The sequence below is a fragment of the Ciona intestinalis genome, unplaced genomic scaffold, assembly GCF_000224145.3.
Source record: "Ciona intestinalis unplaced genomic scaffold, KH HT000103.2, whole genome shotgun sequence".
Classification (NCBI taxonomy): Eukaryota; Metazoa; Chordata; class Ascidiacea; order Phlebobranchia; family Cionidae; genus Ciona; species Ciona intestinalis.
In genome coordinates, this window is record NW_004190425.2 from 470,020 (window position 1) to 486,195 (window position 16,176).

General features: G+C 34.6%; 2 protein-coding genes across 5 annotated transcripts; both read left to right on the forward strand.

Moving 5' to 3' along the window:
• Window positions 1–1,340: 1,340 nt before the first annotated feature.
• On the forward strand, window positions 1,341–8,827 carry LOC108950324 (integrin alpha-D-like). Of its 2 annotated transcripts, none has more exons than XM_018815800.2 (10): window positions 1,341–1,542; window positions 2,017–2,215; window positions 2,837–2,960; window positions 3,702–3,888; window positions 4,735–4,798; window positions 5,606–5,748; window positions 5,862–5,967; window positions 6,616–6,733; window positions 7,409–7,633; window positions 7,723–8,827. In XM_018815800.2, the coding sequence occupies exons 1-9, from the start codon at window positions 1,385–1,387 to the stop codon at window positions 7,513–7,515; spliced, it is 1,206 nt and encodes a 401-aa protein (XP_018671345.1). In that variant the 5' UTR covers window positions 1,341–1,384; the 3' UTR covers window positions 7,516–7,633; window positions 7,723–8,827. The 2 variants fall into 2 exon arrangements, with proteins under 2 accessions (XP_018671345.1, XP_026694491.1); XM_026838690.1 differs by having other exon boundaries at window positions 8,363–8,827.
• A 91-nt stretch (window positions 8,828–8,918) lies between these two features.
• Window positions 8,919–16,072, forward strand: LOC101242513 (integrin alpha-D-like). Of its 3 annotated transcripts, XM_026838687.1 has the most exons (13): window positions 8,919–9,211; window positions 10,161–10,350; window positions 10,992–11,109; window positions 11,168–11,321; window positions 11,389–11,452; window positions 11,886–12,028; window positions 12,879–13,008; window positions 13,266–13,380; window positions 13,808–13,881; window positions 13,982–14,067; window positions 14,477–14,588; window positions 14,639–14,809; window positions 15,279–16,072. In XM_026838687.1, the coding sequence occupies exons 1-10, from the start codon at window positions 9,033–9,035 to the stop codon at window positions 14,039–14,041; spliced, it is 1,227 nt and encodes a 408-aa protein (XP_026694488.1). In that variant the 5' UTR covers window positions 8,919–9,032; the 3' UTR covers window positions 14,042–14,067; window positions 14,477–14,588; window positions 14,639–14,809; window positions 15,279–16,072. The 3 variants fall into 3 exon arrangements, with proteins under 3 accessions (XP_026694488.1, XP_026694489.1, XP_026694490.1); XM_026838688.1 differs by lacking the exon at window positions 14,639–14,809; XM_026838689.1 differs by lacking the exons at window positions 14,477–14,588; window positions 14,639–14,809; window positions 15,279–16,072 and having other exon boundaries at window positions 13,808–14,067.
• The last annotated feature ends 104 nt before the right edge of the window (window positions 16,073–16,176 follow it).

Genomic DNA, 16,176 nt, shown 5'->3' on the forward strand with positions numbered 1-16,176 from the left:
TACATTGCATTCATTCAAAGTTATATTAGTGGTATAGCTCGCAATCCGGCGCTATAAGATGTGTGAAACAGACCACTCGTCTTATAACAACTGTCGTTTTCCGACCACGCCAAAATAAATGTTTAAAACATATTCATGCTGTTAGCACATAAATCCCATACCCCGTAAGTGTGTCTTAAATAATTACCAGCGCCGTTTAAAAGTCGTTCGGGTGATATTCTGTGTTTACTACCTAATGGGACGATAACACATAATAAAAACATTCACTTCGTACCCCCACCCTACTACACGTAAAACTAACCTTTTATTCTTAGTGTCAGCAACTAGTGGAGCGTCGGCTCCTGGAAACAATTTAAGATTTTCTGAAGCTGGTTTCACTTCCACGTATGCTACTGTGAGTATGTTTCTTTGAAGGGGTGTTTTTTTTTGCTTTCCGTTTATTTTATGTTTGTACGTTGTTTGTTCGTTTGTTGACGAAACATATCAAGACATCAAGAAATATCAACTGACAGAACAGATTCGATTAATCTTGAAGAGACAAAATATAAAGGTAAAAGAAGGTATAGTAAATTTACTTATTTTTATCCGTATGCCTTCATATGTTATATACGTGACCACCCCTTGGCAAAGTCGTTAACGCGCGAGCCCCTAACTTAGGCTATAGGTAATTGGTTCAAGGATCGTCGCTGCTACCATTGTGGGCGTATATGTTTTTGGTCAAGTCACCTAACCGCAATTGTTGTCACTAATGGGTTGTCCAAATTATCAGCCATACATAAAAATGAAAACATCCAATAAAATAATCACCTACAAAGTAACATACATACTCGAGGATAAGTAGGTTACATTCATTCATTTACGTGTAACCTAACTCATTTTTTTGCTGCCGCTGCCGATGACGAAAAAGATAAAACTAGAACAAAATATTGAGACCGAGTTTCCTGTTTTTCATGAAAAGACATGAAATGGCGGTGTGTTATATATTTAGTAACATTCTTATTTTCACTGAGTCTTTATGTAAAGGCAATTTAAATGAGAAAGAGTTTTCTCGTTCCAAAGAAAGTTACTGATCACCATGAGAGAAATTAGCGTAAAATGTATATAGAATTGTTGTAATAGATATATACTAGGGTATAGTGGGGTGAGGGAAGACGGGACACCTTTAGCAGACAATATCCAAGTATCCTGATCGTATTTTGAATCTACAGTTTTATTATTCTTTAAATGTTCTTTGTTTACTACCAAACGTGGCGAGAAAATTAAATAAATCGGTTTCCCATTTTCCCCACCCTATTATAAAATCATTATGTTTTTATGGAAACTATTTCCATTTTTATTGATAAAATCATTTATTAACTTCCTGATAACTAGCAACAGGTTAAAAATGGGATTGTCTATACTTATATTGGTTGTTTTGCTTGTTAATGCCGAAACCAATGCTTTTAATATAAAAACAAACCAGGTTTCAAAGTTGGCCCACAATACTTCAAGACTTGCGTCGCAATATTTTGGACAAAAGATTCATTTTCATTCAGACCACAGGTAAAAATGAGTGTCCATTATTTTTCAAAATAAAAAATGTTTAGTTATAAAAACCTAAAAAGTAATAAAAAAATAAAAATATAAGTTATAAAAAAGCTTTTTCATAGTTGTTTTTTGTCTGTAAATACCGCACATCGGCCAAGGATCAACACAAAGCATCTTTAACTGTCTCTAAAAAGGAATATACTTTATTTAGAAAGATTGTTTATGGACAAAAATTGCAGAACATATAGTAGGACGGGGAAATACGGGACACCTTTAACACATTATATGTATAAATGTCCTGATCGTGTTTTAAACAATCAACAACCGTCTATGGGAGTCGTTGGATACGGTTTTATATTTTTTTCACTGTTCAATAATGTTTACTACCAAATGGGACAAGTAAATAAAAAAAATTGTGTCCCACCTTCCCCCAACCTACTATATACAAAATATTATTTTTACTTTTTTTCCATTTTTTTCTTTTTCCAGCCTCTTGGTTTCTGTTCCGTACGACACCCACGGCTCCAATGATGTCAAGAGCGCCAGTGGTGGTTTATCGTCGTGCCCAATTCGATTCAATGTTGAGCAACATTCACAGTGCGATGACGTCACGCCCACGTCACCAAACCTTAGTGCACGAGATGGATTCGGTTTGGACTTTGAGGTTGATCCTCGCGGGAATGTTACCGTAAGTAAAATGTGATTGTCTTACTTCTAACTTGATAATATTAAACAATTAACGGCGATTGCTCTAACCCAGTGTGTCACCGATGGGGTGTCCAAATTATCAGCCACAAATAAAAAGCATTAAATCACCTACAAAGTAACATACATGGTAACTCGTAAGCTCGCATGAGGTGTATGAAACAGAACACCTGTGTTATAACGACTGTCGTTTTCCTGCAATGCAGGGATAAAGTAAATTACATTTATTTAACATATATAAATAACATATACAAAATGGCTTGTTTGTCAGCTAGGTGTAGCGACCACGCTTATTTTATTTTAATTAATTGTAAATAAGTTCTTAACTGTAAACGTGTTTTAACAACTGTTATTTTGTCGCTATATCCTGTCTTTAAGTTTAAAATATTTCTAAATCTTTGCTACCGTAATCAAAGAGACAAACAAAGTTATCTTAGTATTGATATTTATCGTTGCGTTGCGGGGCAAAACGGCACATCGTTAACATGCTTGTAAAATGAACGTAAATACTTATTTTTCATAAACGAGTTACCTAATCTAATGTACAATATATCTCATGCAACTGTTTTTACTATATATACGTTTTTCTATGTTTATTTTCCAGGCATGTGCACCGTTACGCAGCCAAACGTGCAGAGGAAATGTATTGAAACTTGGTTACTGCTACACAGGTACCGGTCATGGTACAGTTTGGAGTCCACTGTCTATCGTGGAAGGATTCAATTCAGGTGAATAATATTTCAAAACTTGATTTTGACTTTTAAGTACATTAGTAGCGACAATAAAAAGTGCTTATAATAGTTTTACTTTATTTCTCTTTTCGATTATACGGTAGCAAAGATTTAAAAACATTTTAAACAAAAAGACAAGATATAGCGATAAAGCAACAGATGTTAAAACACAAAAAAGAAAACAGTATACGACTAGACTATAAAGTATTCTATGGAAAGACGGCTACCGTTAAAGCGTTCCAGGTTTTTTAACGTGTTCTCAATAATTAACAACATCTATATTACAGTTTCGAGGATATGGTTATATAATTCTGTAATGGTTATTTGTTTACTACCATACGGGACATTAAAAATCCTGAACCTTTTTTATATTTTATGTCTTTTCCCAACCTAATATATAGAAGCTCTTTTTTATAAATCAAGCTATACGGTAAACAACATGAATTTAACTATAATATAATGTATAGTATACTGTGGAGTAAGATAGAACACCTTTAACACATAATATCCAAACATTCGGATCATGTTTTATACAATTAACAACGGTCTTTGGGAGTCATAAGGATGCGGTTTTATAATTCCTTTAATGTTTTTTTACTACCAATTGGGACAAGAAAATAAAATAAGGAGTTGTCCTATTTTCCTAATTCTACTATAATATTAAAAATGTTAAGTTTAATTAAAAATAATGTTTCGATAATTTATAATATAAAATACGACTGAATGTTTTATGTTTAGATTGCCCCCATGATCAAGTGGATTTATTATTTGTATTGGATGGTTCCACTTCAATAAACGAGGCTGATCCGAATAATTTCAACACCGTAAAGAATTGGGTTAAAAATATTACGAAACGGTTCGATATTACAAGCAGTGGATCCGCAGCCGTTGGTCTCATTCAGTATTCGACGTATCTGCCGAATTTGTACGTATATATATGCATATGCAATATTACACAGAAATGACAGTACTAACAAATTACCGGTGTTATAATATAGTATTGTGGGGGAAGACGGGACAACTTTAGCACGTAACATCCTGATCTTGATTTTAATGATGAAACAACGGTCTAGTAGAGTCGTGAGGGTACGGCTTTATATTTCATTGAATGTTATTTATTTACTTCCAAAACTTTTGGGACGGGAAAATACTGCAGAATAAAATGGTGTCCCATATTTCCCCACCCTACTATATATGGTCCTGTGGGGTAAGATGGGAAACCGTTAGCACCCAAATCCCATTTTCCTAATCGTGTTTTTAACGATTATCATCTCTCTTATCAAGTCACTATAGGCTACAGTTTTTTACCTCTGTAAATATTCTTAGCTTATTGCCAAATAGGATGGGAAAATTAAATAGAACCTGGATGTCCCATCTCACCCCACTTTGCTCAAAATATCAACGCTTGTAACGGTGTGAATGTATTATTATGCTGCGGTTATATATATATTACAAGTCTACAGTAATTATATACGAAAGAAACTTACAGTAGGGGGGGGGGGAAGATGGGACACTTTTAGCTTTATTTTCTCGTACCATTTAGTAATAAACAAATAACATTCAAAGAATTATAAAACAATACCTTCATGACTTCCATAAACAGTCGGTAATTGTTTAAAACACGATTAGGATATTGCGATATTATGTGCTAAAGGTGTCCCATCTTCCCCCACCCTACTATATATTACATAATATCTATTTACTAACAGAAAATGATATAGAGTACCATGGCATGAAAAGAATAATTGTAATTTATTTTAATACCCCGCAGTTCGATTGATAAGATCGTCACCGAATTTGAAATTGGACGCTACAAAAGTTTCTCCCAATTTTCCGTAAGTCTCAATTTAAATATATTCGATACTAGTACTGTGGGATATGCTACAGTGTTTTGATTAATTAACAACACTTTTGGAAGTCGCGAGGTTGCGTTTTTTTAATTATGTGAATATTCTTTGTATATTACTAAATGGGACAAGAGATGAAAATGTCCCATCCTACCCCGCCCTTCTATATATCAAAACAGCTATTTTTAAACAAACTTCAGCTCCCTTAAAATGGTTTGAAACTTTTGTTTGAAAAACTCCGTCTGTTTTCACATAATGGGTTATATGAGTTAGGGGTTAAATTCCGGGCCGATAATTTAAATGTGGCATTTGTTGGAATCAAATTTAGCGTTCGCCAAACCATTTGAATGGGAATTGAAAGCAAATTATCATACAGTAGAATGGGAGAAGATGGGACACTTTTTAACTCTATTTTCTCGTCCCATTTAGTAGTAAACAAAAACATTTAAAGAAATATGAAACTATGTCCTCATGACTCTCATAGAACGTTGTTAATTATTTAAAACACGATCAGAATATCTGAATATTATGTGCTAAAGGTGTCCCATCTTCCCCCACCCTACTATATAGGTGTACAGATAGCTAAGCTGTGACAACCATATAGGGCAATAGGCAAAAGCTAGGTTATAACGTAATGCCTGTGTGGTTTCTCTTTGACGTCTATCTGTATCTAAACGCCTCGGGTATAACTAATGCGTCAAGTTTAAATACCTTATAATACCATGCTGTCTAGACTTGTTATATTTTACAAAAGTAAAAATTATCTCTGAGCTAACACATTATAACACCGTATAGGTAGCAATGGACCAAATAAAACTTCGACTCGGAGCAACATTTACAGCGGCAGCACTTTCTAAAGCAACCACTGTGTTCAAGAACTCATCCCGTTTCAACGATCCGCTCACCAAGAAAGTTCTTGTTCTCCTCACAGATGGACAGTAAGTTTTGCCCAAGGACACGCATACACCCACAGTAATTAAAAGCGTCAATGCTCGGTTCAGTTTCTGCTGGCCTAAAAAGGCATAATCAAAATTTTGTGTTTTCTAAATAGATCGAACGATCGGGAAGGGCTCAATGCAAGCGCAACACAAGTTCGTAATTTAAACATCACCACAATCGCCGTCGGTGTAAAAGCTGATGTACTTCAAGAATTACAGGTAAACATATAATAAAGGGGGGAGATGGGACACCTTTTATTTTTGTTTCGTTCAATTTGGTAGTAAACAAAGAACATTCAAAGAATTCTAAAACCGAATTTTTGCGACTCTTACATACCGCTGTTAATTGTTAAAAACACGATCAGGACATTTGAATATTATTTGCTAAGATGGTGTTCCATCTCACCCCACTGGTACTACATAGTTACTGAATATGCAAACCGTTTATTATTTAAAGAGCTGTTAAGTTTAAGGAGATGCTGTTTGGAAACTACAGTACCGGATGTATACAAGATAGATACCGTTAACATTATCTCATAATTCCGAAATATATTTTTAACAATTAACAGCGCTCTTTAAGTAAGGATAAGTTATATATTTCTAGAAAAACCGACATTCGTATCTCAACCTACGATAAATATGCTAACATTGAACATTTTCTGTTGATATATTAGAATGGAGAGATTGGACACCTTCTCATGCTATTTTCTCGCCCAATTTGTTAGTTAACAAAGAACATTTTTTATAAAACCGCACCCTTCACGGCTCCTAGCGTTTTTAATTGTTTAAAATCGATCAGGGTATTTGGGTATTACGTACGTCCTGTCTTCGCCCACCCTATACTATAAATATTTTGTGTTTTTACAGATAATTGCAAATGGCGTCATTGGAAACAACGACAGAGTTTACCAGCTTAGAGATTTCTCCAACCTTGATTCGATTGTACAAAGTATTTTCCAAGAGATCGAAAAAGTTTCACTTGAAGGTTAGAACTCAAAGTAACGAATAAACCGACGCCGTGGTTAGCGCTTTTGCTTCTAGCCTAGAGGTTACGCGTTCGAGGCTCGACGCCGCTATACCACTGGAGTGATAACGGACATATTTGTGGTAACTCAAAAGCGGGTACGAGGTGTGTAAAACAGACGGCCGTGTTATAACTGTCGTTGTCCCGCCACGTGATGTGGTTAAATAAATTCCACTCACTTAAAGTTAAGTAAGTAACATTCATTCAATAGGTTGAATGTAATTAGTAGGGTGGGGGAAGACGGGACACCTTTAACACATATTATCCTAATCGTGTTTTAAACAATTAACATCGGTCAACGGGAGTCGTGAGGATACGGTTTTATAATTCTTTGAATGTTCATTGTTTACTACCAAATGAGATGAGAAATTAAATGAAAAGATGTCCTATCTTCCCCAACCCTACTATATACAGATTATATATATAGGTACGTGGACCATATGTTTTAAAATATGTATGTTTACCATATTAAATATGTGGTAAAACGTATAAAATATGCGGATTTTTCATATGGTATAAAATATTTTCAGGAAAACCTAGTATATAAAAATGGTTAGGAATCCCTGTTGTATAGATTATCATCCCATCATTTTTTGGGGCATTTTCTTTTTCCTAACTGTTTACTTTACGTCTCAGGCAGCAGCAGTTCAACCTTCAGCGCAGGAAACGGTTTACGATTTTCAGAAACTGGATTTTCGAAGTCGTATGACAAGGTTTATATTAGTATCAGCATTTACTTTTAACTAACAAGTATTGTTTACTAACTAATCGTTGGTGGATTTGGTTTTGTGTTGTTAATGAGTATTTGATTGAAGATGGTCGAATGGAAGAAGAGACATCAAAGTTGTCAGGTTTATTCAGGTAAGCAATATAGTAGGGTGGGGTAAAATGGGATGTGTTTTTATTCTCTTTTTATTTCCCATTTCGTTGTAAACAGAAAATATTTACAGAATTGTAGAACCGTAGCGTCAAGACCCTAAAAGAGCGTTGGTAATTTGTTTAATACAAGTTGAGGAATTATGGAATTAAGGTGCTAGCGGTATCCTATTTTACCCCGCAGTACTATATATTTGGTTAAGCGCTCATATATGGCAAATTTAGTCGCTGTCTTATACAGAATCGACGTTTGAAGTCAAAACTGCGCGTTTAATAAAAGATAAAATAAGGAAAAAAATACAGGAAACAAAATAACGTGAGTAAAATAGAACAGCGACGTAATGCATCATATTACTTTTATATCAATTGCTGTATAACAAGCTGGTAGCATCAAGTGTTTATCGTAATGACGTATCACTGTGTGTGTGTGTATGTGATACAAAAAGAAGATTTTGTGACTCTGCTTTATTGACCATATCTAACCGATATATAGATAAGGATTGGAAAAGATAGAACATGTTTTCGTTCCTTTTTCTCGTTGCATTTGGTAGTAAACGAAAAAAATAAATAATTATGTAAACATATCCTCATGACGCAGAAAGAGTATTGTGAACTGTTAAAAAAAAACGAATGAAAAATATAAGATACCATGTGTTACGTGGATATCATATTACACCACAGTAATACATCAACCTAAAGAGGTTGCTGTTACAGCATGGGAATCAAACTACAGAAAAAGAGTGGTTGGTTAGTTGAATGGTGGCACACAAGATAAAGGTATATACAATGAAAATTAAAACGGACGTGATGCTACAACCTTGTTTAATAAGTGAATGGCTATACAGTAGACCTTTATCCGACCTGTAATATGCATCCTATAGGAGCAACAGTTTATATAAAGGTAGCAAAAGCAATAAATATTAATGTGTATATGGGCGACATCTTAGTTTAACTTAAAAACAGCGAAAATCGCAAAACAGCCATTGAAACAAACTTAAATTTATTTAAACTTGTCAGAATTATTTTTACAAAGTTTGAACATTACGTTAAAATGTTTTAGCGATCTTAAACTCTTAGTATTATTGTTTAAGCTACTAAGCATAATAATAACAAAGACATTATGTTTACATCTTCGACAATAATAAAAGACGTCGCGCAATCGTATAGACGTGCATACAATTTTGTGACTCATTATTTCCTAGTATCTGCATTAACCAGTCTAATTGAATCGACCATTGCGTAACAATTAACATCTGTTGATATTATTTCACTTCGTTCAGACAAGAATACATGTTTGACATACAGGTCGTCTGGTGCGACAGCAAGTTACTTCTGTAATGATTAAGAGTTTTTGTTTTATATAGGAAAGGTAGCCGTACAGAAAATGGAATCTACTTTTCTAAATGTGTTTATTATTTCAATAATAAGCACAACGAGTGCTTTTAACATAATTCCGTCCGAATTAACGAAGTCAGTAACTCTTAACGCGTCAGTGGTCAACTCGACAGGACCAACGTATTTTGGAACAAGTTTCTTTTTAAATCCTTCTTCAGGCAATCACCAGTAAGTATATAATAAACAAATTTAATATCGATTTCTCTACTATGACTATTTTATTTAATTGGGTACCCTACCTAATCTATTCCTTTTTTACAATTTTTTTTTAAATAGGTAACTTAAAAATGAAAATTGCGTCAAGCACTAATTAAGCAGTGTTTGACACACGTTACTAATTGGTTATTGGTTTAATTTGGGATTTCTCAAGCCCTTTTATGAGTATTAGATGAGACACCTTTCCATTCTATTTTCTATTCCTATTTGTAAGTACTCAAGCCAAATTAAAGAAATATAAAACCACTTCCTCACGACTCCCATATAGGCCGTTGTTAATTGTTTAAAATATGATCCGGAAATTTGGATATTATGTGCTAAAGGTGTCCCGTCTTACCCCACAAAATGTAATTTACTTGATCCTCACATGACAAACGACAGTCGTTATAACACAGATGTTCTGTGTCCATACATATTATAAAACGGCTAAATATACATATATTATAAAATGTCCAAACCGGCAATCTCCCATTGATATATTTCATGTTATGGTAAATAACCAATTACCCGAACCGACAATGTAATCTTTCAGCCTATAAAAACCCGGAAGAGATTCGTTCACCGCGTTTATATATCAACTCATAATAGCAGCTCTTACGTCACAACTTATGATTCATACGTAACAGTTAAATTAGATTTCTTTGTTTCGAATATTACAATAGTGTTTATGTTACGTATAATGAAAAATGCACAAAATCGAGAAGCGTACACGGATAATTCCATGCGTATTAGCCTATGGTGCGGTTTTATAATATCTTGAATGTTCTTGTTTACTACCAAATAGGACAAGAAAAAGAAATGGAAAGGTGTGCTATCTACCCGAATCTTACTATATATCAAAACCTAATTATAAAAATATCACACAACAAAACGACCGTAAATAACTTTTTACTCTATCCAGGTTATTGGTCGGTTCGCCTCTTTTGAATTCTGGTTCACAAACCGAACCCAGCGGAGGACTTTCTTTTTGTGAGTTTAGTTTCACCGATTCGGTTCCAAGTTGTAAACCAATCTCACCAAGCACGCCAGCGCTGGTTGCTGGAGATGCTGTTGGTTTATCATTTGCTGCACAGGCAGACGGGAATATAACTGTAAGTTACAAGTTTAATGATTTTGATGTGTTTTTTTTAATCCGATACCTGATTTAAAAGATTGTTATTTAATATTTAATATATTAGAGTGGGTTAAAATAGGACGAGCAAGGTAAGGTAGATTTTCGTTCTCTTTTCTCGTCCCATTTGGCACGTGGTAGAAAAAGAATACATTATATAACGGTATCCCCACGACTTTAAATAAGATAAAACACGATCAGAAAATATGGATTTTGGGTGCTAACAGTATTCCATCTCATTGGATAGTAGTATTTTTAAACTTTGATACCAGTATATACAACTTAAACGAACGATATGTGCTTAAATGTCCCATCTCCCCCCATTGTCCCATATATACAACTTAAACGAAGGATATGTGTCTAGATGTCCCATCTTCCCCCATTGTCCCATATATACAACTTAAACGAAGGTTATCCCAAGAAAATGTTTAAGTTTAATGCTAAATGGTATAGATATCTGCCATATATGTAACAAGTTCTATTTTTTACCAGAAAACAAACTTTTTTTGTTAGAACTTTTTTTAATGATTGGACTAAGTTTCTTTATATTGATCGCCGCCGTTATGTTTAAATAATTCCCTTCGTGTTCTGTTTGTGATTAGTAGAAAACTTTTACTGCAGGCGTGTGCGCCTTTGCGGCCAAGTTACTGTGACGGAGAACTGGAACATTTAGGTTACTGTTACGCGGGTACTGAGTTTGGAAAAACGTGGATGTCAATATCAAGAATAGATCCTTTTGGTAACAAGAATGATAAATAAAACACCTTTTACCACGGATGCTCAACATTTTTCTTTAGAGTGTCCGAAGGTTGACATTTTGTTTCTGTTGGACGGTTCGGGATCTATTGTTGAAAGTGATTTCGAAATAATGAAAGAATGGATTGAAAATATAACTCTCTCTTTTGATATTTCTAGTAACGGATCAGTTGCTGTAGGTCTCATGCAGTTCTCGTAAGTACAACAACAAAACTTTGTTCTGTATATTGCGTACATTTGGATAAATATGTGATCTTTACAGGCACTTTTCTCTAACGAAAACAGAGTTTCAAATTGGGATGTTTACAACTAAAGAAGAAATAATGGTAAATATATTTGAGTGATTTGTGAACATAAAAAAAAGAGCTTTTCTGTCTGTTTAGACCAGTGGTTCTTAAACTTTTTTGTATGCTTTACTTTTTTAACAAAGATGCTTGTCAGATTTACCCCCAACGTGTAATATTGAGCTCGTTTATTAAAAGCTAAGACAACTATTACATCAGTTATATTTATTTGCGACGAATGCGTTGTTCAATGTGATAAAGTACTACAATTGGAACATTTTTTTCTGTCCCAGTAACTGATGTGGATTTCGATTGGTAGCTCATTTACCCTCTAAATACGAGTAATTTACCCCTAGTGGTTCCCGGTTTAAGAAACGCTGGTTTAGAGTTTACGCTCTGCAACGTCGCCTCGACCTCATGTATTTAAGCTGCCCGTATCAGTGTGAATACGAGTTTAACGTTTTGTGTTTTATAGGCGGCAATGAAAAATGTAACGATCAAGAAAGGCAATACTTATACAGCAGATGCATTGCGAAGATCAATAGCAGTTTTTCAGAAATCTTCTCGTTATAATGATACGAATACAAGGAAAGTTATCGTGCTGCTGACAGACGGAGAGTAAGTTCATATTTGTTTTGCATGGCGGAATACATAAGTTACTTAATTAATTAGGGTGCTTTTCAAATCTTTCGCTTGTGAATATAAACTATAAAACGTTTCGTGTATAAACGGATTTACAAATGAAAGTACCGGCACAGTGGTTAATAGGCTATGCTTCTAACCTGGAGATTTTGGTTCAGGGCTTACCGCTGCTTTATAATGTGGGCGTATGTGATTTTGGCAAGAAACGTATAACGGTAATTTCTCTAACCTAGTGGTCTATTACTGTCTTAAAATATTGCCATACAATGAAAAAGAGGGATATCCAAATATAATTACAAAGCTTGGGAAATACCGTTCGAAATTGTCAGCCCTACATTAAAAAAGGAATATCCAAAATTAATCACTCACAAAGATACCTGCGTTGTAACTAAGTATAGGCACAAGGTGTATGAAACACAACCCCCTAAACGATAAGATAACGCAAGTTACATTCGTTTATTTATTCAATCAAGCAACAATGCCAATGATTTAGTAATGTGGGGAAAGGTGGGACATCTTTATTACATAATGTTTATATGTCCTAATCGTGTTTTAAATAATTAACAACGGTCAACTAGAGTCGCAAAAAACACGGTTTTATAAAACTTTAAATGTTTTTTTAACTAAAATATGGGTCGAGAAAATAGAATGAAGAGATGTCCCACCTTCCCCCACCCTACTATGAATGCAAAAAGTTGACATGCATTGCATGCTGCTTTCTCAAACATAACAGTTGACATTGAAATATACACTCTCCCTATATTGAACAATTAATTCACAGTTGTTAACACTAGGCATCTTTAACGCCAGCACCAATTTCTTGCAGAGCTACGGATACCGCAAGTTTGAGTAGCACTGCAGATCTTGTTCGTAGCCAAGGTATCACCATCACAGCCGTTTTAATCACAGAAAAGGTTCTTCCATCTGAAAGATCGGCTGCAGTTGCTCAAATGCAGGTATAGTGTATTAATTACCAAGAGATAAATTTAAAACTGTTGAATCAATAGAGAAACTAAGTATTTTTGTACTTTTTAACGAAATCAATAAAAAAATTACTTGAGTTTTATATAGTTTTAAAAATATCTGTGAAATTTTTGCTAACAGCGAATTACTATTCTTCTGCGCATGTGCAGTTATAGCGGAGTAGGACCCTAAACCAATATTAAGCGCCACTGTGGCAGTATATCTGGCTTAAATTTTGCTTTTTAAATAGCTCATAGTGAACGGGGTAGCAGGAAATCCTAGCGGCGTATTTGTTGTTGGAACCACAGCAAATTTGGATTCAGTTATTCGAGCAATCACGCAGAGAATTCAATCGACTTTGGAAGGTATACGTGCTATGTAAATACGTTCCATAACACAAGACCATAAACTATTTAATTTGGATATAGTAGGGTGGGGGAAAACGGGACACATTTTTATTCTATTTTCTCGCCCCATTTGGTGGTAAATAAAGATTAATTAAAAACAACTTAAAACCGTTTTCTCATGACTTACATAGATCGTTGTTAATTGTTTAAAACACGATCAGAATGTTTGGATATCATGTGCTTAAGTTATCCCATCTTACCCTACAGTAATATATGAACAAAATTCTTGTCAACTTTGAGCAGTATTAGCAATTTCATATTAGGCGTTAGAAATTTAGTCATACCGTTCAATTTTTACAACTTTTTTTTTAATTCTGCAGCTCAGTAATATATAATTCTGCAGCCCAGTAATATATAATTCTGCAGCCCAGTAATATATTTCCAGGTGGTTCGGGCAATGCACAATCAAATTCCGGCGTTAGATATTCTGAAACTGGATTTTCGGCTGTAAATTCACAAGTACGTAAATAGCATATAGTCGTTTTATTTTTGCATGAATTTTATGTTGTGTTATTGTGCTGTTTTTGTTGTTACTTTCACCAACGTGACGTTGTGGAAGAAAACGATGGAACTCCTTGCTACGTGCTGCTACGGACTGATGAATTCCTGTTACATATAACATTCCAATATGTTGCTGGATAAAACGTGAGTATAAATGCTAGTTTATGGGTAACTTTCACTTATTAAAAACAGACCCGTGGTTCTGTAGTTTGTTGCTTCTACCGAAATCGAAGGGTGCATGGTCGGTCATCGATACTGCTATTGTGTAACCTTCGGCAGGACACACACGCTTACAGAACATTTCTATAACCTATTAGTAATTAATGAACTATCAACAAACAAGCATAAAAATGCATTTCCCACAATGTCACCTATATGTGGTAACTCGTAAGCAGATATGATGTGAATATGCAGTAGGGCAAACGTGTTATAACAAAGTCGTTGCCTTGCAAAAAAAACAAGGTTTTTCATTCAATATTTTTACCCACATAATAAACTTAATGCTGCAGAATATAGAAACATTTTCGTAATTATCGTTTATTTTTTTTCTCAGAAAAACGTTTCTTTACAAGACTACAAATATTTCTTCAGCCATATGTATATTGATATGTCAAGCTTTGGTATCAGCAACCTGCAGACCAAAGTGTTTATTAACAGATTATCAGGTAATTATAATGAACCGCTCAAGCATTCTTTTCACAAATTTTGATTTCAGGTGAAAACTGACAGAACGCCGGTCCAAAAAAACCCAAAATATTTACACTTTTAAACCTAGACTCCGATGGATTAAACTGCTTGATTGTGAATTATCATAAATTATCGGAAGTTATAGAAATCAAGCCCGGCTTATATACAATATTTTCGTATGGAATAAAAATAAAGTGGGGTAAGTGGGATATCGTTACCACCGAAATCCCAGATTTCACGACCGCATTTAGGTCAATAGAACAACAATGCTGTTTGGGTTACGCTTATATATTTTTTAAATATTCTTTCTTTACAACTAAATTGGACCAGAAAAGAAAAATGTCAGACTCTACGCAGCTATGCTATATCTACAACGTCTAATTGTTAGCATGGAGCGACGAGTATATTACAAAGTATAGGTCTACAATGTACCATAGTATAGGTCTCCCTATTTCTGTAATAAGTCCATATAGTTCTATAGTTAGTACATAAAGTCTGCGACTTGAGCACTTTTAACTGTGGATTTATTCTATAACACTACCATTGTAGGCGGATGTGTCTTTATGGGCAAGACACTTAACGGCAGTTACGCTCCAACCCAGTGGTCACTAATGGGTTGTCCAAATTATCACCCACACATAAAAAATAATAATTTAAGTAACATACAGGTTTACTGGTAAGCTGGTACGAGGTGTATAAAAACACGTGTTATACCGGCTGCCCTAAAATAAAGCAAGTTTCATCCATCCATCTTTCCATTCATTTCTTCATGAACTTCAAACGTGTACATTGGGTGTACGTGCGGCAGCAAATGTATACAAGTATTATGAAACAACGAACCACTTTATTCTGCATTGGCAAGGCAAATAATTGCAGACAAACAACAATAACTAATATTACCGAGAACTGATGGTTTGTCGATCAAGTCATGCGTCGCACGCTATCTTAACTAAACATATTTTTAATTATTTGGTTCCATCTAGGGTTAAGTTAATTATTATTAAATGTTATTTCGAATGGGTTGCTTAGGTTACAAAACGCGTTAATGAGTTGTATAAATGTATATCTTCCGCTGCACCAGCTATACTGGCCACTTTAAATTGTCAACTCTGCTTGAAAAGTAGCGGCTTAAAAGTTAAGGCTTTTTGCCATGTAGCGCAGATCAAAGTAGAGTTAACAAGTTACATGCAGTTAAATTAACAACGCTCTTGTGGAGCCGTGGTCACACTATACCAAATGTGGTCATTTACTATACCAAATGGGACTAAAATAGATCGATTACAAAATGTCTTATCCTACTTCACCCTATACTGTATATTTTCCGTGTTTTTACCCTTGCTATATTATTTAAGCAGTAGTGTGATATGGTTAGACGCAGATTAGGTAACAAATTATATACTATAGAAAAAAAACAAATGTCGCGAACAAGGCTTTTTTCTTCCGATTAAATGTAAATATGTTTTAACTGTGTTTTAACAACTATTGTTTTGTCGCTACGTCCTGTCTTTTGGTTTAAATATGTCTAAGTATTCACTACTGTAATCGAAGAGACAAATAAAGTTGTTA